At 35.6% G+C, this 21,625-nt stretch overlaps 2 protein-coding genes across 2 annotated transcripts; both read right to left on the bottom strand.

Annotated features, from left to right (window-relative positions):
• Positions 1–4,636: 4,636 nt before the first annotated feature.
• On the bottom strand, positions 4,637–5,609 carry CPG7 (cuticular protein glycine-rich 7). The gene is given in 2 exon segments (NM_001173324.1): positions 4,637–5,467; positions 5,544–5,609. Coding segments are annotated over 2 exon segments (843 nt in total). The 5' UTR covers positions 5,556–5,609.
• Positions 5,610–11,246: 5,637 nt separating this feature from the next.
• Positions 11,247–21,625, bottom strand: LOC101742107 (uncharacterized protein DDB_G0283357). Its single transcript, XM_012692083.4, has 2 exons — positions 21,486–21,625; positions 11,247–14,794 (listed from the first exon to the last, which is right to left on the bottom strand). Exons 1-2 carry the CDS (start codon positions 21,504–21,506, stop codon positions 11,513–11,515), a joined length of 3,303 nt encoding a protein of 1,100 aa, XP_012547537.2. The 5' UTR covers positions 21,507–21,625; the 3' UTR covers positions 11,247–11,512.

Genomic DNA, 21,625 nt, shown 5'->3' with positions numbered 1-21,625 from the left:
CCCACCTGATGTTAAGTGGTTACCGGAGCCCATAGACAACTACAACAAAAAATGCCGCCACCCACCTTCTAAGGTCTCAGTATAATTACAACGACTGCCCCACCCTTCAAACCGAAACGATTACTGCTTCACGGCAGAAATAGACAGGGTTGTGATACCTACCCGTGCGGACTCACAAGAGGTCCTATCACCAGTAATTGCGCACATTATAATTTTTTTGGCTTTGATTTTTATTACACGATGCTATTCCTTCACCGTGGAAGTCAATCGTGAACATTTGTTAAGTACGTATTACATTAGAATAATTGGTGCCCGCCAGCGGGATTCGAACACCGTTGCATCGCAAGATACGAGTGCACCGAACCTCTTATCCTTTAGGCCACGACGACTCCATGTAATAAAAAATACTTATGCGATTTTGCGTAATGGTGTCTCCTAGTCAATACCCCAATAGGGTATTTATTCAGAGTAGAGGATCCTTTGGCAAACAAAAACTTTAATCTTTAAGTAAACAAATAAAAACTAGCTTTAAGTATTATATCATTCAACTAATTTATGATAGAAACTCTATAAACCATTAGAATTTAACATAACAAATGTCAAGTTCTACGCCAAAGGCAAAGACACCTACGAATTCTAACGAAGCTACCATTCCATCACCTATGAAATAGATTCACGGATGCTCAGAGTTAGGAGTTCATCAAAAATGTTATAAATCGTACTCAATCATAAAAACCCTATTTAAAACGATGTATAAAGATAGAGAGCGGCTTCCATATAAGTATCTTAGGGATTGATCATTATCAGAGGTGACAAGTAAGCGAACCGCTTGTTCGTCATTGTAAGATGTAGAAAAACAAAAACAATTTAAATTAAGGAATTTAATACAATTTGCTACACTTTCTCCAGACTTTCAAAGCTTAAAATGAATTAAAAGCAACCAACAATATATGGTGTGGTAAGCTGTGGTATATGGTGGGTAAATAAATGTCATCATTGAAAACTATTACACAAACTAATTCATTAATTTAGATCTCATATTAATCATTTAGGATTACATAAATAGCGTGATGAGGTATCGCTTTCTTTATGACATTGCCTAATAGATAATAAAATAGGGCGCGCTTCGTTGACCCACAAATTAACATAAGATTTAACTTTGTCAAACATCTCTGTCGATTTGCACAATAATATAGTTGAACTACTTATAGTAGTATGCAATAAAATCGAGAATCTAGAATAAAACAGAAACTATAAATTTAAATATGTACAGAAAAAATTATTGTGAAGCGTATTATGCCATATTAATACATTTGATAATTAATATTAAATATAATGCCATATTAATACATTTGATAATTAATATTAAATAACATATCTAACTCGTGACTTGCTGAAATTTATGGAAAAAAGTTTCAATTACTAAATAAATATAATTTAAAATAAATGTCATATCTATCAAGAACTATTTACAACCACCATTATTTCTTGTAATTGACTGGAACTGGAAGTTTTTTCTATTAAATTTGATGGACAAAAAAGCACACGATAGAAGTTACAACATGAGTATTCCTACCCACTTTTTGTCATTGAAAAGGCTCGCTTGTTGTCGAGCAGACAGAAAGTCTAGCAAGACCAATTCTCTAAAAATATGTTATCAGAAGAAGGAACAAAAAGATTGAATACCATTGTTTGACTGTTTACCGCTTTTATATCAATTCGTGTGTGGTTTTTTTTGGTCTTATTCTCAAGCCCTAACTAATAGGTACGTTTTAGGATCAATGACCTACAGCATACACAATCATTTGAAATGTTCTAAAATATTGGGTATAATACGTTAAAGTGCTTTATGTGTATTACACTTTGATTTCAATTTGAAGTTGCGTAGCGTTCGTCGATACACTACTTATAAATAATTAATAAGTCGCAACGGAAACAGCTAATTGACAACAACCTTTGACCTCCTTCAAGAAAATGTGTCCCCTCTATAAATTTTAATTTTTAGAGGGAACACAGCTCTTAATTTTATTTACGACCGTTTGGGCAACTGTTGCATAAAACCAAACCCTACCGTTTATCAATTCTAATATATGTATATCATATTATAATTTCCGTGCAATCGATTTCTTCACCTCGATTCGTTTGATTCGTGTGAATTTATTATTTCAAATAAATGCGGGCCGTCTATTCGGTCGCCAAATTTAGTAGTTTCCGGTTTCCATTTTTACTTTATTACATAATACCGATAAACACCACGACCCAAATTTTAAAATTCGGACCTATGACTGATAGTTGTTTCTCGTGAAGTATTTTTATTTGATTTAATAATCAAGTTTCACTTTCACATCGTTTATTATAGGAACTGTAATAAATTATCTGCCATAATGATTTCTATTAACCGATTGTGTTTGGGCGTTATATATATACATACAGGGTATTTATTATTTACTGTTAAAAACGAAGACAGTTCATATCTGTGATCCTTAATAAGATTTCTTTTTATGACTTAGGTTTTTTTACAAATGACTCGCGAAATAATGAATACGGAAGGCACTTCTACCATACGTTATTTTACGGGCACGTAGAATATGATCTTATTAAAAGGTTTGTGCCTCGTTAAGTTAAAATAGTTATACTGTTTTCCGTTATCTACGTGGAATTAGTTCACGTCCATTTCGCCCTCGGGAAAAACGAGTCTATCTATTAAAGTCAATCATAATTATAATTTTCCATAAATACTTATACTTTATAAATTATCTAACTACCGCTGGTAGAGCATATCGCGAGTCAGCACGGATAGATAGTATAGATACCACCGTCCACCACACTACCTATTTCTGCCACGAAGCAGTAATGCGTTTCGGTTTGAAGGATGGGGCAGCCGTTGTACTGAAAAACTGAAACTTCAGAAGTCATGTCTCAAGGTGGGTGGCAGAATTTACGTTTTTTATTTATATGGGCTCCGGTGACCGCTTAACACCGGGTGGACTGAGAGCTCGTGCACCCATCTCGTCAATAAAAAAATTAAGTAATACAAGCTAACAAGAATTGAATTATTGAATATCTCGTAATTCTATATAAATCTAACAGAAGCCGCAAGTGTCACACACATACATATGTATTATGAACTTAAAAAATATTGTATATTTTAAATCATTATTAGTACTTGTCGTCGGAGTAGTTGCGGAGAACTACCGGTATTTCAATTTAATTACATCATGAGCAACGGGCAGAATATACCAACATTTTGATTGGTATTTATGAAAAATATACTACATTTTTTTTTTATTGCTTTGATGGGTGGACGAGCTCACAGCCCACCTGGTGTTAAGTGGTTATTGGAGCCCATAGACATCCACAACGTAAATGCGCCACCCACCCTGAGATATAAGTTCCAAGGTCTTAAGTATAGTTACGACGGCTGCCCCACCCTTCAAACCGAAAGGCATTACTGCTTCACGGCAGAAATAGGCAGGGTGGTGGTACCCCCACCCGCACATTAAATATCTGTATGTAAATATGTATTTCTAAACATTGAGTCTACATTAAACAACCTGCCAGAAATAATAACATTTACGCATATAATAAATAGCATCACACGCAGACTTTTTTGCTGTTCTTGTTCATATTAGCTCATAGATGTTGTAACGTACATACCGTTACTCACCTTGAGAAATGAGCATGAAAATTCAATTCTACTACACTTAATACTAAGGTAGTATTATAGTACTATAATTATTATTCAAAGAGTCTAGCTTTTAAGGAGTCCCAGCGAGCTTCGGATTGCTTGGAAATTCATTGAGCAGACAACCTCACGACCGATCCGTTATTGAGTAGTTCTACATTCCATAGACATCATAACGCAAATGTCACCTACATGGAAACGTGAGGTCGATTCTCAATTGCTTTGCCTCAACTACGCCAAGTCGGGGCATTTTCAATTTATGGGCTCACTCACAATGTACTCCCTAAAACCACTCCAAATATGTCTCTTCACTTAAATTGTAACGCATGTTTTTGAACATAAACTTAGGAGTGAACGAACGTATGTAGTACATTAGGTATCGGCGAGTGTGTGCTTGTTACTTTTCTTCATTACTAATTATAACTTCCTCGATTTTTTAACAAATCAGCGCAATTCGAAAATCTGTTGGTTTATGTTGTCGTGTTGTTTATTGAAGAAAGGTACGAATTATTATTATGCTCTGCAGAAATGTAAGTAATTCAGGTTTCTATATTCTGTCTGTGTCTTATCAACATCAGGACATTACGTTTGGACACTGATAATGAAATTAATTTACAAGATTTCTATCACTGTGTGTTATAATAAGTAAAAATGCTTAACGTGAATTATTTGATACAAATAATTACGGTCTTAAAAATGGGTTTTTTTAATAAAAAAAATAAACGAAAATCTTTGGAAATCTTTTTTTTATTTTAAAGTAATAAAAACCTACATTAATATTTACAATACAAAAGAATATTTAACCCGTAGGTTGTTTTACCTAAATTAATGACTTAGTTATCACCCTAGATTGCAGCCTCTCGATGACCTGTTACAAGAAATGCTCACAGAAGACCGGACTAGGAATGGTAATGAATATTGATGAGGTAGAAGATGACCTTAAAAGGTCGTTTACCAGCCGGACCAGCCGTGGCTGTGGTGGTGGCTGACGTGAGCCTTGTGGTGGACAGTCTTCACTACTGGAACTGGGTATGACTTCACAATGTGCACTGGAACCTTGATGAGTTTCACAATTGGAACTTCAACTATTTTTTCAACAGGGACTGGATGATCCACGGGTACTTCTACGACCTTCTCAACTGGAACCTTAATGATCTTCTCTACGGGATAAGGCACTGGCCTATCGACTTTCACGTGTTGGATTTTTACTACTGGCACTGGGATTTTCCTTATGACGGGAACTTGAACTGGGTAGGGATGGGGCACGGGAACTTGGACGGGGTGAGGTACCGGAACTGGCACAGGCTGAGGCACACGGTGGGTCACTTCACGGTATACTTCATAGGGTTCCTCACGAATGCGATACTGCGTAGGAGCTCCATGGTTGTTGGCGAGTCCATGGATCTCATCAATAACTGGTGATTTGAGACCCGCAGGAGGTCCATCACCGCCGGGGAAGATACCCTGAGGTCCACCAATGGCACCTCCGAAGCCACCTCCTGCGCCACCGTTAAATCCACCGAATCCAAATCCACCACCATGGCCTCCCCCTATTAATCCAGCCCCGGAGAAAGTAGCAGAAGGCAGCGAACCAGCTGGGAAGCTGCTGGGTGCAAAACTAGATCCACCAGCGCTTGGAGCAGATAGGCCTATTGGCGCTGTCTCAATATTGGCGATATGGTGATCATCGTGGTGTTCAAGAGTTGCATGGTGATCGTGTTGGTCAAAACCAGGTTTGGCGTAGGTACTGCTCAAAAGGACGACTAAGTACATAACTTTGGTCTGAAATAGAATAAGAAAAGTTTCAAAAAATTGCCAGGAGGCCAAAGATTTTTTAACTTTATGGTTAAATACTTACAATAGTAGCCATTTCGATTAGCTAAACGCTGGCTACTCAATCGAACTTGTATTCGCTACAACAAGCGCAGAGTTTGTGTAGACTCGAATACTGACTTCATATTTATATATCGGATTCTGAGACGGCCTGTGGGTCACTAAGATACCGAAATTGAGAGTTCAAAACAGGTTTATTATACATCTTTCTTTTTCTAACGTGCGACGGAATAAATTATATTATACTAATTTATTTCTTACCTAACATCTGATCAGTATGTGGTGTTTCTTCGTGGTTCATAGTTTGATGGTTTCCAAATATAGCACAAAATTCATGGTCCGTCAAATTAGAAAAATACGTTAAAAGTTAAACAACGCCTTTTTTTACGAAAACAAAATTTTGTATCGACGCATTTTTGTCATTGTTAAAGACAACTTCATCTTAATTTATGTATCCTGATATTATTATGAGCAACGATTAATTGTGATGAGATTCCACCATACTGCGTATTTCTGTCGTGTCGGCTTTCCGGTTTGAAAGGTGGAGCAATCATTAAGCAGTAACAACAGTACAACTGAAACTTTGACATTAACTGTCAAAGTGACGTACACATTCTCATGTCTTCTTCTACTTAAACTGCTATGTGTAAATGTTTTCAAAGTTAATAAATAAATTATTATTATATTACTTCTCTCCCTTATCCCACATTATATGGGGTCGCAGATCGTTTTATCATACTGCCTAGCTATTGCCATAAGTTTTACGACCGGTCGCCTGTCTAACTTCAACCCTTTTTAGTTACATCTCCAGTAGTTGCACTCCATTGCAAAGTGTCATAGTGAGTGAGATTTTCTGTTTCTTCTTTTTGTGTTTTTTTATTTTTTATTTCAACTATTTTTGGTTCAACGATTTTCATTTTATTATTATGATAAAGATTTACACTAAAATTGAAATTGATAAATATAAAAAATATTAAATTATGACATTTTAGTATATATACATAGTTTTTCTGTATTTTCATTATTACATATGCCACTTTGTCGTGCCTATGGGATATAAATAACCCATTAAAACCTGAAACATAATAATAATAACAAAACTTTCTAAGTAGGGTCAGCACAGATTTAAGAGAAAAAAATATAATTCAATTAAACACACAGTTTTTTAGTTAGATTTTAAAGTCGACCGTTTGAAGCAGTCACCTAAGACAGAAATTTCTAATGTGAAAGGAAATAAAGTCCAAAATATGGCTGTCGGAAGACGTCGAATTTTTTTTTTATTTTTTTTTTATTGCTTAGGTGGGTGGACGAGCTCACAGTCCACCTGGTGTTAAGTGGTTACTGGAGCCCATTGACAGCTACAACGTAAATGCGCCACCCACTTTGAGACATAAGTTCTAAGGTCTCAAGTATAGTTACAGCGGCAGCCCCACCTTTCAAACAGAAACGCATTACTGCTTCACGGCAGAAATAAGCGGGGTGGTGGTACCTACCCGCGCGGACTCTCAAGAGGTCCTACCACCAGTAATCCGTAGTATCCGTAGAGATAACCTACGTCGAACATTGAAACGTTATGTCAAATCTCAATGCATCTCCAGTGATTGCTTACAACCGAGCGACCCGTGTCTGTGTTCGTCAATAACAATATGACTGTTAGATCTCTGGGCATATAAAACCTTAGACTACATTAAAATACACACAGTCTTTCTTAAGTGTGCGTTATAATATGTTCCCGATCCTGCGGACACAATGGAAAGCAGTCGACGTCGCCCCAAACACGTCATTTCGGATCCTCCCGATCCACTAACGGTGTTTTTAGGTAGCTCAAGCACCGGTCATCGTTCTCATCGAACCCGTCGCTTGCGACGAAGGGCTCGACGAGTAAATTAACCCTCAGACACAGCCCACTGAGTTTCTCGCCGGATCTTCTCAGCGGGTCGCGTTTCCGATCCGGTAGTAGATTCTGCGAAGCACGGCTCTTGCTAGGGTTCGTGTTGAGCCCCGTGAGCTCACCTACTAGTTAAGGTTACGCTGAAATAGCCTCTCAAGGTTATCAGCTTAGGTAGGAAAAAAAAAGTTATATGTTCTTATTCGTTGATTCATTGAACAAGTCGCGCACCGCCTGTTATAGTTTTAATGATATTCTTCAGGAAACCTCCCTTGAAATGTCCACACTTGTAGACACAAAGTGTCAAAACGATTGCGTTATCCGCTAATGGATAAAGAAACAATTACGAAGGCGTTTTAATTAGATAAACAGAATAATCAAACAAACTTTATTCCTCCATCGAACAGTTTTTACAGAATAATCAAACAAACTTTATTCCTGCATCGCACAGATTTTGTTCGTTTTCGTGTTCGTCCAATAATTGAAATTACCATCCCACCCAATTATCATTAGCATCCAAATATAGATTCATGTCTTAGAATAGATTTTGGGTTTTGTTTTGTAGTTAACGCTTTTAAGAACAATTAATTTACAATTAAAACTACTTTTTACCTAAAACTCATCAATAGCTAAATACTAAAAACAGGAAGGAAATCTATTAATAAGCACGGGAGAAAATGGTATTTAACTATTTTGTCTTTGGCTATTTAGAAATAAATAACTCAGTTTATTGTTATGGACAATGGTCAGCTACTATTTAATTACTTTAAGACGACTAATTAAAGTAAACAAGAATAGTGAAGATCTAATGAGATCGAGAAAGCGAAACACACGCAACTCAATGCATTGTTTTCATTATACGAGGTAAATGACATTTATTGTTCAAACGTAAATAGAATATACTATTCATTTTAGTTAATTCGATTAGAAACAACTCATCTTTTCAATCTTACGGATAAATACTATTGGTGTTTGTTGGTTTGTTCGTTGGCTATAAGAATAACAGATTTTATCTATGCTTTTAACAAAATATTTTATTGACACAGTAGAATTTTTTGCCTATTTAAGCATTTGCCCCTTTTAAGTTTGACATTATAATTATTTAGGTAAAGCTACTTATAAATAGAAAATCTGCGTTAGCTCACCGCCGGTTGGCAGAGTTCCCAGAAGGCTGGCAGCATTTCCACGATGGATAGCAATGCTAATTCTTTGTGCAAAATACGTACCGGCCTTCTGGTCCCCCAGTAGAATGCTATTGTCTTTGAGGCTTTACATGAAGTTCAGCGTTAAATCAAAAGTTAATAATCAATCAGACGTAATTACGTAGTTAGACTTAGTCGTTAAATCTGTTTAGATATTATTCTTTTTTTGTCTTGTCAGATTTTCAAAAACAATGAAACAAAACCATCACGGAATTATCAGTCCCTAATTCATTTATTAAACAAATACAAAAAAAAAACACTTAAATTTATGTTAAAACCGTCCACCGCTTTGTTAGTTGACTATTATATCGCTTCTCTTATTAATACATATGTGTATATATGTGTGCAGCCGAGTTCACATAGTACACCAGCTCACTAGCCCACTTAGGGCAGAGCCGATTCGCATCATGAATGCTGCCACACAGTTTGAGACATCGAGTCTTTTAAATAAGTTGTATAATAAAGAGCTAGCCCGAACTCATGACAGATTCGGAGCGGATATAGGTAGGGTGGCGATACCTACCTTTTTTTTGTTTTTTTTTTTATTGCTTGTATGATTGTTGATGTTAAGTGGTTACCGGAGCCCGTAGATGTTTACACCGTAAATTCCGCCACCTACCTTGAGATATGAGGTCTAAGGTCTCAAGTATAGTTACAACGGCTACCCCACCCTTCGAACCGAAACGCATTACTGCTTCACGGCAGAAACAGGCAGGGTGGTGGTACCTACCCTTGCGGACCCACAAAACGTCTTACCACCAGTCATTACACAAATTATAATTTTGCGGGTTTGGTTTTTATTACACGATGCTATTCCTTCACCGTGGAAGTCAATCGTGAGCATTTGTTAAGTACGTATTTCATTAGAAAAACCTACGTAAACCTAAACACTAAGTATCGCTAAGCATATGAAAGTGCGAAGTCCACTTGTTGGTTTAAACTATTCGCTTAGTATTAAAATCTTAGATCATACAGTATAATTTTTGTTTTCATGCTATCCGTTATCCGTTACATATGCTATGCTATCCATTACATAATAACCGAGTCTTATTTTCATTAAAATATGCAAGATATGAAATTGCTAATGTAAAATTAGAGAAAACCTAACAAATAATCACCTTCAAACGTGTTCTGTGTGATGTCGTCTGCTGTCGCTATTTTAACATGGGTAATTTACTAGTATAATTTGTTATTTAACTTTTAATTAGGTTCAACTTTTTATTTTATTGCTTTGGTGGGTGGACGAGCTCACAGCCCACCTGGTTACCGTATCCCATAGACATCTACAACGTAAATGCGCCACCTACATTGAGATATAAGTTCTAAGGTCTCAAGTATAGTTACAACGGCTGCCTCACCCTTCAAACCGAAACGCATTACTGCTTCACGGTAGAAATAGGCAGGGTGGTGGTACCTACCCGTACGGACTCACAAGAGGTCCTACCACCAGTGATTACGCAAATTATAATGTTGCCGGTTTGATTTTTATTACACGATGTTATTCCTTCACCGTGGAAGTCAATCGTCAATGTAATTACCAATTTCAACTAATTTTACGGTGGTACTATGATATCTTACTATGGGATAATGCCGCGTATGTTGACTCGTTCGAACAACGTAACGCAGAGGGCTATCAGTACGATTCATAAAAAGCACCCGAAGTCATCCTTGACGAGTGCATTTAAAATTTCGATTAAAATTGCAATTTTTTTATCTAACTGGCTGAGTCCCACGAAGTTAGTCTAAAAAATAGCCTAAGTTACTCCTTATATCATAAGCTACCTATCAGTGAAAGTTCCGTCAAAATCAGTCCAGTCGTTTCAGAGATTAGTCGGAACAAATCGACAGACAAACAGACAGACAGACAAAAAAAAATATATATTTTGGTATATGTACTATGTATACATACTTGATTTACTAAAAGTCGTTATTTTATTATTACAAACAGACACTCCAATTTTATTTATTTGTATAAATTAGTTAGTTAATACTAGGATCGTATGTTTCAATAATATATAATATTATATGTAAACCAAGTACGTAAAACAAGGGAGTCTTACAAGAAGATGTAACAGAGCGATTTTTTACTTAGGAAAACTATAGAGGAAGATTTGTACTGTAAAACATGTTACGATCTTATACATGAAATAAAATAATCACGAGCCTACCTAGCAGACACCTAAAAATGCAATGTGGTATAACGTGCTTGCACCAGAGAATAAAACGACACCCCCGATTACTCTCTTTAGTCAATCCATACCCTGGGCCAGGAAGGTCAAGTACCTGGGCGTTACCCTGGATGCATCGATGACATTCCGCCCGCATATAAAATCAGTCCGTGACCGTGCCGCGTTTATTCTCGGTAGACCCCATGATCTGTAAGCGGAGTAAAATGTCCCTTCGGAACAAGGTGACACTTTACAAAACTTGCATAAGGCCCGTCATGACTTACGCGAGTGTGGTGTTCGCTCACGCGGCCCGCACACACATAGACACCCTTCAATCTTTACAATCCCGCTTTTGCAGGTTAGCCGTCGGAGCTCCGTGGTTCGTGAGGAACGTTGACCTACACGACGACCTGGGCCTCGAATCTATTCAGAAATACATGAAGAAAAAAAAAAAAGAATAAAACGATTGGTTTTTATTTTTATTTTTATTTATAACGACACAATTATCTTAATTAAACAGTTGTTATCACCAAAAACAACAATTCCGTTAAAAATGGATAAAACTATTTACATCCTTAAAATCTTAATGCTTAAATTAATAATAAATGCCAAACTAGATTCAGAAACTAGACATAATTGAAAATTTCTTAAAGTTTCTAAAGGACCAATCGAAACGTAAACTTGAAAACAGGTACTTTTAAAATTCTATTATTTAATTTCTTGTTAATAGCAAAAACTATTTATCAACTTGCGACTTAGATTGAGAAACAGGGGGTGGCTTTAATAATACAGGTACATCATTATTGGATGTTTCCGATTCTGAATGAGCTTCAAACAAGGGTTCGTTTTTAAAGACTCTAATCATCTTTGATTTCATTGGTCTTGGCCGTCTATTAGATCTTTCACCTTTAAAACTATTTATTCTTTTTCTGTATGACTGAGGGGGAGGTGGTTTCAATAATGGGTATGGCTCCTCTATTGCTTTGGGATATTTTCTTGAAGGACGCCCTTGTGAAACTGCATTTGGATGACGAGGTCTTTCAACATTAATTTCACTCTGTTCTGATGAAGCCTTCTTTGGTCTGTCATCATTGAAATTAATTGGAATAGTTTCGTCTCCTAGTGCAGTCAAGTCAGAACCACTAGTTATTTCATGTTCACTATTTTCCCCTTCTATAACCGCTCCAATAGGATGATTATTTGATGTATCTGCAATTGGTATAAGGCTTTCTTCTTCTTCCTGACTTCGAGAATATTTTACGCCTTGATAAGGATACCTTCCAGCATTGTAAACATCCAAATACGGACTACCTAAACTACTAAGGCTTGCGCTATTCTCGTTTCTCAACAAGTATTGTAACTGAGACAGATCCAAATTATAAGGGTTACTAAATTGATCTCTTGTTGACGAAATATGAGAGTCATCAAAATTTGATTTTCCTCTTAACATTTCTGCCACTAATTTAAGGTCCACGTTATACGGATTTGCAATCTTAAATCCATTGATGGTTGACAAAGAATTTATTTCAGGTCTATTCGTAATAAATCCTGAGGGCTTGTTATTTATTAATTTATTTAATAAGCTTGATGTGACATCTAATTGATGGCTACCAATATTTTGGTTCAACCTTATTGGTAAAGGAGTCGGTATTCCACCTTGATCAAAATTTTCGTTGTGCAACCTCAACGCATCACTTGACAAATCTTGTGTTAATTTATATGGAACGTCGTTAAGTTTCAAAATACTTATAATATCTGATGAAATTGGACTTTGTGGTTTTTGAAAGCTACTTGGTAATTGAAAACTATCGCGAGTTGTACTAGACATTTTCGGTACTTCATTAAAAATGTTCGTTGATCCAGAATACCCTGCAAATTTAAAATCAGTTTCTTGACTTTGTGGTTTTATATAATACGGAGTATTTGTGTCGAATTGCTTAATAGTATCAATCGTTACAAAATCTTCAGGTTTTGTTTTAATATTAAAACCATAAACTGTATTTTTATCGTGATAGTATGGTGTATTAGCAAAAGCTGATGTTGTTTTGTGTTGTACGTCTGAGTTTTGGACTACATTTGAGGCGTCCATTGGAACTATATTCCTTAAAGCCTTGGCATGGTCAAAAGGTAGCTTCAGTCTATTCTCAAGATTATTATTGTTATCTCTTCCATTCCCATTATATAACGGTGACGCTGTTATTAAATCTGTATATTTATTACTAAAAGAATAATGATTAGAATTTGATAAATCGGTTTTCTTATTCTTTTGATTATCATCATTGTATAAGCCGTTAGAATTTTGTGCTTGCCAATTGTAGGCATTAACGTTGGAATTATAATTGGTATTATAAGTCTGCTGCTGTTTTAAGTTGTCGTGAGCCTTCGCAGCTGCTTTTGCAAACTCTTGACCGTCCTTGACATCCTGCGATGACTTTGAACTTTGGTCATTATACGGTTTATTGATATCTATCTGAAAACTAACTTGACTAATTGCTCCACCGTCTGTTGAAGAAACATACGGTTGCCTGGCATAATTATTCGTAAAAAAACTAGCATCATGGTTTATTAAAGGCTTATTGTCTGTAAGTTTCCAGCCATATTCACCATTTGAATACATTTCTTGATGACCTGTCTCTTTATCAGATTCTGTACGGCCATTTTTTAGATTTTTTATAGTCTGATAGTCAGGCTGTACGTAATTATAATAAATATTATTAGCCGATGGAAAACTACCCATACGATGAGTGTCAGTATTTGTGGAATCTAGATTAGTTTCTATTCGAAGGTCTTGTTGTTTCCCATTGTCAGGATAGCTCTGATATTGTGACACTTCTTGCAGAGACTTTGTTAGTGCATTTATACCAGCATTAAATGAATTTTGCCAAGCTTCTCGAGCAGCATGATTATATGGGGAAGAGGAAGGAATGGGAGTAGAGGAAGGATATTCATTTTGATATTGTTGCTGAATAACAGACGGGTACCTGACACCATTTGCAGAATTATCGTAATGATCGATATTCATTCTTTTACTCAAATCAGTAAGGTCGTAACTCAAAGAATTACTTTCTACAGTCGACGAGAATCTATTGTTGTAGTCAACAGAACTAGATTGGATAGGTGCTCTTGGAGACGAAAGGTAATGTTGGTTATTTGGTGGCGTTGATAAAAAGACAGGTGAAGAACTTGATACGTAAGATGCAGTTGGAGTTGTAATAAACTGATTATTAGGTAGCGGCGTAGAAATGTACGACGTTACTGAAGATGGAGTACTATGTGCGTTATCTAATATTAAAGAGTTTGATGCACTAAAAGGATTATGTAAATTCGTATGGTATACAACTGATTGTGCAGGTCTCGGATCAAATTGAACGATTTGTTGTTGATTATTCGGATCATAATTTGAATTTGAGATTGTTGAATATTGATATTGAGGATGTGGTGTAACAGTGTAGCTTAAGTTAGGGATTAATTTGGAAAGTTGTTGCTGTTGTTCTTGTTGTTGTTGTTGTTGTTGTTGCTGTTGTTGTTGTTGCTGTTGTTGTTGCTGTTGCTGTTGCTGTTGCTGTTGCTGTTGTTGTTGTTGACTATGCACAATCTGGTTTCCCGATCGTAACTGTTGAAGGAAGTCTTCAGGTGGTAAAGAATATTGTACTGCTGCATACTGGTTACTAGCCGATGTCCCACTATCTTGAGAATCATTTTTATTTTCGTTTTGGTCACTATTTTCCTGCTCATTTTGAAATGGATTTTTTATTCTGTAAATTTTTCTACGACGCGGTCGATCACTTGAATTATATTCATCATCTTTATTTGAATCTTCGGTCACTTGATATGAAACGCTAACAGAATTAACAGATTGTCTAATTGGGTCTCTCTGTATTATGTTGGCACTGTAACCAGTGACAGCTTCGACTTGTCCGTCGTTTGGAGCCAATTGTTGGTATCGAAATATTTCCCCATTGTAACCTTCTTGACAGCGGATGTAATCGATGACTTCCAAAATGAGCAGTATCCATATCTGAAACGATTAAAATCAAATTGGAATAAAATTGTAAAATGTTAAAAGTCCTTCGCACGCAACGACACAGTCTGTCGTACTTATAGTAATGTCTAGCGTACCACAATATATTTCATCAATGAAAGTGGCCCAGAAAAAATATGGAATTCAAAATATCTAGAAACGGCTTTATTGTGATCAGCAACCGTGAATTGCGTTCCTACAGTTCTTGTGCTAGCTCCACAGTTGACTATGATTTATTAAGCGTAATTGTGATAATTGAAAATGTATATCGTGCTGCTACTTTGTCCGCTGTTACAGTCGATCGCTACTTTCAATAAGATTCAAACCAGCCACTTCTACTAAAATACTAGATTTATGAAATCATGAGTAGAACGTAGGTATTAATTAGATGAGGGCCATTTTTGGTAACGTCAGCGAATATTATTTTTTTTTGTTATAATTACAACATACATAAAAATATTTGTACGCCACGCTGTTTTTTATTTCATAGAGTAATTTTTTTTATTTCACTCAATTTAATAAATCTTCGAATAAAATTAGACTTACTCTCGCTAACTATTTCAAGGCGAATTCTCAGTTGAATGCCGCGAAGTAATCGTACAGTAATAATATAAGAAAAAATATAATAATAGTAAAGTTTATATGAAGAAATATGCCAGTGGACATTTTAACGCCAAGTTCAATTTCAGTTGGACTTCATCACGACACGATCACGTCTCTAACTGGGCATCGAGAGACGTATACAATTGTTATACAATTGTTATTGTTATTGTATACAATTACTCGGATAACCGCTTAATACCAGCTGTCCATAAATCTATCAACATAGCATAGTATCGACAGGTGAAAGACTATTTGGTTTGAGCGACATTTTTGCTACTTTACAGGAGAGCCAATTCATGTTTAAAATTTGGAAAAAATTTCACGACAAAAAAACTTCTTCAGCTATTTGAACTTCATTGAGATTTAGAATTAAAAACATCAGATTATTAATGGTAATACTAAACAAAACGCACTTTTAATTACAAAGACAAATGTCGCGTATTAAGTGAAATGTCACTTGAACCATATAACCTATATGTTATATCGATATTATCTAACTAGAAAAATGTATTTCAGGAAATAATCGCTGAGGTCAATCGAATTTCAAATCCTCACATTACAACCGAGATGAATATTCAAGCGATTTTAATTCTTAGGTAACATTTGATTGTAGGAGTCGGTGTGTTCGTCTCAAAACGTTCGCAAACCAAGCTGTGATTAATACCTATACTAGTACAGGTGAATCTAAAGGCAAAGGTCGGGGTGACATTCTCTGCCTTCGCTGCATGTACGAAGCCCGTATCCTTTTCTCTGCCCTTTGCCATTCAGACGATGCAGCGAAAGTTAATTTTCCAAACGTTGCTAGCTACCAGTTAAGTTATCAGTAAAACAACGCGAAAGCTGGCCACGCCGTGAGAATTTATATTTCAATAGACATCATGAGGTATTGTAAAATATATTTAATTAATGACATCAATTAGATAGCTTTCAGCTATAGGATAACCTATTTTACGTTAATTTTTTCACACAAATTCCTTTCGTGATTCAACTTATTAAAAGTCACATGTCATAGTAATACAATATTTCACTCTTTAGACTATAATATTAATCAATATATGAAACAACTTTATAATTAAAGAAATATCAAAAGCATAACAAACAAAGACTATTTTTATTTCATCTTATGACACTATGTTGTTAGATGACACCCACTGGGTTTTTCACCGAATCTTCTCAGTGGGTCACGATTCTGATTCGGTGGTAGATACAGCGAAGCACTGGTAGGGCTAGTGTTAGCAGTCTTCCCACGGTGAGTCCATGAGCTCACCTACCAAACCTGTTCTAACGATCTAATTATTTCATTTAATTCGTAATGTGGGCAGACATCCAAGAAAGTGGACCGATGACTTAGTCAAAGTGGTTGGTTGGGACTGGATGCGAAAGGCAAGAGATCGAAGAGAATGGGGTGCATTCGAAGAAACCTAGACTCAGCATTGGGTGAACACGGACTGAAGAAGAGCTCCAACGAGTAGATCTAGAAAAAAAAGTTAGTCGAGCCATCCGTTGAGGTTGTCGATCGAAAGCTGCAGCCAGGCGACAACATGAACACTGCAATTAATTTTACTCCCCGACCCTTTTGCTGGTGGTAGGACCTCTTGTGAGTCCGCACGGGTAGGCACCACCACCCTGCCTATTTTAGTAGTGCGTTTCGGTTTGAAAGGTAGGGCAGCCGTTGTAACTATACTGAGACCTTAGAACTTATATATCAATATAGGTGGCGGCGTTTACGTTGTAGATGTCTATGGGCTCCGGTAACCGCTTAACACGAGGTGGGCCGTGAGCTCGTCCACCCACCTATGCAATCAGAATAAAAATAAAAACCCTTCAACCTGAAATGCACGACTACTTCGCGGCAGAAAATACCTGGATGTTATAAACAAAAAGGTTTGTTTTGAATCGTTACGTTACACAAATGAGACAGCCTTAGGAGCTTTGTATTGATAATGTTTACCTACGTGTTAAACCCTGTCCTCTACATTTGTCTTATTACAACACACAAATAATTATTAGAATCAAACGAGACAATCAAATTGTATGGAAAGTAATGTGTCGATCAGGATTAAATGTAAATATTGAAATCGTGTTAATCCTTTCGCCACAACACTCTAAGTATCCGTTTTATGTATCTTGTGGTATGTTGTACATTTGTTATCTCTATATAGTCTTCGACTCGTGTTTCGTTAGCACTTATTTATTATTTATTTATTTATTTATGTACACACAAAAAAGAAGACATAGTACAGAGTAATAGGAAAATTACGTACAAAGGCACTGCTTATTTCTTTAAGAAATCTCTTCCGGCAGACCTGCGAGAGGATTATGAGAATAATAATTAAAAGTGATGAGTGTGTGTAGAACAGCTAAAATAACAAATACAACATGAGAATTATAGTAATGCACATACATACACATAGCAAATATTGTTAAACTTGAATACAAAATATTATAAGTAACACAGTATATACGAAGAGTACAGAACAACGAGTACACAAGAGTATAGCACTTACTTAGTTCAAAGGTTTTTTTTTGCATTGAAAGTTGAACGTTTTAAGGGCTTAACTGGTGGGTTGGTGGTTTCAAATAGCTACCGGAGCTTATGGACATCTCAATGTGAAAGCCACCACTCCACTAGAGACATTATGTCTAAATCTCAGTTATATTATACAATGATTATTCCACCCTTCAAATCGGTATGAACGCATTACTAGTTGGTGGCAGAAATGGAATACACAGGATGAGATAATAATACGCATATTATATTGTACGCTTATTTTCGCAATTCTGGTTTTTATTACACGATAATCCTTCACCGTAGAAGTCGTTTGTGATCAGATAGGAAGTACGTATTTATATAGTAATAATTTAAAGATGAAATCGATGCTTGTCGCATTTTAGCTCCGGCATAGTCGGCGAATTATCATTTAGGCCACGACGACTTATATTAGATGCATACGAATATCTCTTATTATAAAATTACGCAATACATGTACATTCAAAAACTTTGAGTTTGGCTTCGATGGTTGTCACATTGTGGGATTTGTATTATTACATTGCTACTATAATGTTACGCAAGAAGCTATAAGCCTTAGATTTACGATGTTGCACGAACTAGAACGAAAACGACATCTGGACCTTAAATTGGGCCAAAATATTACATAAAGATTTATAGGTGAAAGCTAGTAAGTTTTTGAAGATAACCCAGTTTCGTCTATTATGCCTTGGTTCAAAAGTTAATTCTTAAAGTACTTAGTTAGTGGAAAAATTCAAAGCGATTATAATTCAAAACCATAAGGTATAAAATAGTCTGTCCGGTTTTAATTACAGCATGGTGTTGATATTCAAACCTATTGTATAAATTGAGTCGACTATTATCAAAGCCGGCAATCTGACTTTTGGACAATGATTGGTAAATCAGAAAAACGAATTATTGACTTTGTATTCCATTGGCAGTCACAAAACTCTTCGGAACGACATCTTAGATAAATAACAGGTTAACTATTAACCTTTATTTAATGCAGGTTTTGAACCGTATTCTTTGAAGGAGACGATTATATTCAAATCAATCTGAATTGACATATCAATAATTTTTTTTTGTCCAAATGCACAGATTGCCACCTTTGATAATAGACGACTCAATTGCAAGGATATAATTTATAAATGATACCTATCGTATTTCTATTCACTTTCGTTGTGTTTGTTGCTGTTACATTATCTTTTATTTCATGGGTTTTTATGTTCAAAAAGTTTCCGATTTAGTTTAGTTGCGAGTAGATTAATGACTGTGGGTGTATTGAAGTCTGTTTACCCATTTTCTAATTCGCTTTTGAGTCTTACCACTGAAATTTGACTGGTCCGACATATCTGGTGATAAGAACACTTTAAAAATTAAAGTAGGTATTTGTATTGTTTAATCTACGTCTGGTACTGGCCTCCTTGAGCTAGAATTGCTAATCCTTCCAATTATCCCTCAATAGTAGTACCTTGCTTTCCGAACCAACTCTTTAACTCACTACCTGATAATCTTATTGAACACATTCGTGGTGTCAACTGCAGTTTCGTGCCTTACGCAAGGGCTTAGAGAAAGATTTGCCATCCCATATTAAAAAAGTCAAAAGACCCTTAACAATAATGTCAAATACGTAGATCGATAGCCCATGTCAAGTTTCACTTTACAGTCAATTAATCAGCTATAACAAGGGATCGCTGATGACATAATACCAGTTTGCGTGACAAATCGTCTGGAACCGAGAAGGCTCAATAACCGAAGCCGTTCATCATTACATTGCACTCTAATGGACAATCAAATGTCAATGTCTTGTAGCGTAAAATTTATAACCAATGATACAGACAATTATGATTTTACTTCCAATTCTATTAATCACTCCATAGGGATCACTCTACTGTGACAGCCACTATGTTCTGAACGCGAATACTTATCGGTTGGAATGCAGTTTATACTTCAACATCGTGTTCCAAGTTAGGCAGCAAAATTCAGATTATCACGAAGTAACCTAACAGACTTTACTTACTGTTTAAGCCGAAAACAAATACCTCAAAACCTCATTCTATTTGGAATTTATGAAAATCGTTGGAGCTGATTCCGAGATTTAGATTATATAAGTATATATTAATGTACAAGAATTGCTCGTTTAAAGGTATAAGATAAGTCCCATCCAAAAAAGTTTTTTCAACTAAAACAAATGTGACTAGAAACAACGAAGTGAACCCTAATATGGCATACTGATTATAGAACAAACCAAATCTCAGCCGTGAGCTTTAATACTCGTTGATGTTTGAAACGATCACTATCACTTTCTTTGCTATTGCTCCCCACTTCGAAGTCAAAGGAACATATAAATTAACTGACGTTCGTTTTATAAGCCTCAAATCAGTTGATACTGAACGAGAATCAGAGAGTAATAAATAAAATTCCCATCTCCACAAGACCACCAAGCTAGAATTTTCTACTGCATTATAGGTGCAGTAAACGTAACGTAACGTACGTAAAAATCAGTAGTTGCAATGTAGATGACCTTACTGTGGTCAGAATCATTAAAACCAGCGACGCGAAAATATTTACTGGAATATTATTAAAATACTATTCAAGAAAAAACTATTCTGTTATACCCATTAGATATTTCTTAACTAAAAGACAATAAGTTAAAAATTTTAGAGCTCTGTTTCATTTCTTGTTTTACGTATGCATTATTATGTTTGTTATTTTTGTCCAAATGTGGACAATATAATAGTTAAATTTAAGTTAATAAAAAACAGTATTTCAAAGAAAGTGTTTTACCGCTAGTTTCTAAATGAAATAGAGCATGTTTAATTGCTATAAGATATTCTTATATGATTATATTTACGGCAGTTAAGACTGTTTTCGTTTTCGTTTATTTGTATAAATTAACAATTATGGTGTACACCATCCAGTTATCAACAAAGAAGTTATTTTTTATATCTAAAAAAATATTCATTGCCACGCGCCTGTTTAAATAATATTGGGACATTTTGTACATCGGTATGTTACTATCATCGTGCGACATATCATTCACAAAGTTATTTTATATGTCGTAACTTTAACATTGCGGGGATTTTGTATTTTTACGATTCAGATATACCGGAATGTATCTAATTCAAATTATAGCACATTACTTATTTTTCAGTTAAATTGTAGGTGATATTCTTATTTCATGATTTTCATAGAGTCATAGATATCAAAATTTTTGACGTTCACAAGTTTACGCTGTAATTTTGCCCTCGCTGAAAACTTAACATAATACCTAATCTTTATGTGTTAGGATGTAACAACTCAGCCGGCAGAACCAAATACATTCAAACATTCAAACAACATACATTCATACAATATTAAACAATGAAACAAAATGCTACATAGAAATAGTCGAAATTTCTCTGAATCTATTGAATTAGTTAGAACAAAAAGTTAAGAGGAAAAGCCTCCTCTAACACATTAATAAAGTAAACTACCGTAAAACTATTAAGGCTACTCAAAGAAACCGAACGTACCTAGATCGATAGCGGTCAAAACGAAAAATTAGTAAATATAAATGCTTGTTTTAAAACTTACGCTCTTTAATAGAGTTTTCATTTTAACGGTTAAATATCACGAAGCACTTCGTTTAACGCATAGTTCACAATGCCCCACAGTTCACTTAATTCACAATTTAATGGATAATGTATTGTCTTAGGTTGTGGTTGTGGTGAAAT

Source organism: Bombyx mori, chromosome 18 (assembly GCF_030269925.1).
Source record: "Bombyx mori chromosome 18, ASM3026992v2".
In the NCBI taxonomy this organism is placed as follows: Eukaryota; Metazoa; Arthropoda; class Insecta; order Lepidoptera; family Bombycidae; genus Bombyx; species Bombyx mori.
The sequence above is the reverse complement of the archived record's forward strand: the minus strand, read 5'-3'. Positions and strand labels throughout refer to the sequence as shown.

What these genes read in the sequence shown, in the direction of transcription:
- LOC101742107 (XM_012692083.4), bottom strand. Translation starts at nt 21,506, where the DNA reads ATGAAAACTCTATTAAAGAGC. An exon ending in TGAAAACTCTATTAAAGAGC is followed by an intron (nt 14,795 to 21,485) that starts GTAAGTTTTAAA and finishes TAATCGTTTCAG; the next exon opens with ATATGGATACTGCTCATTTT.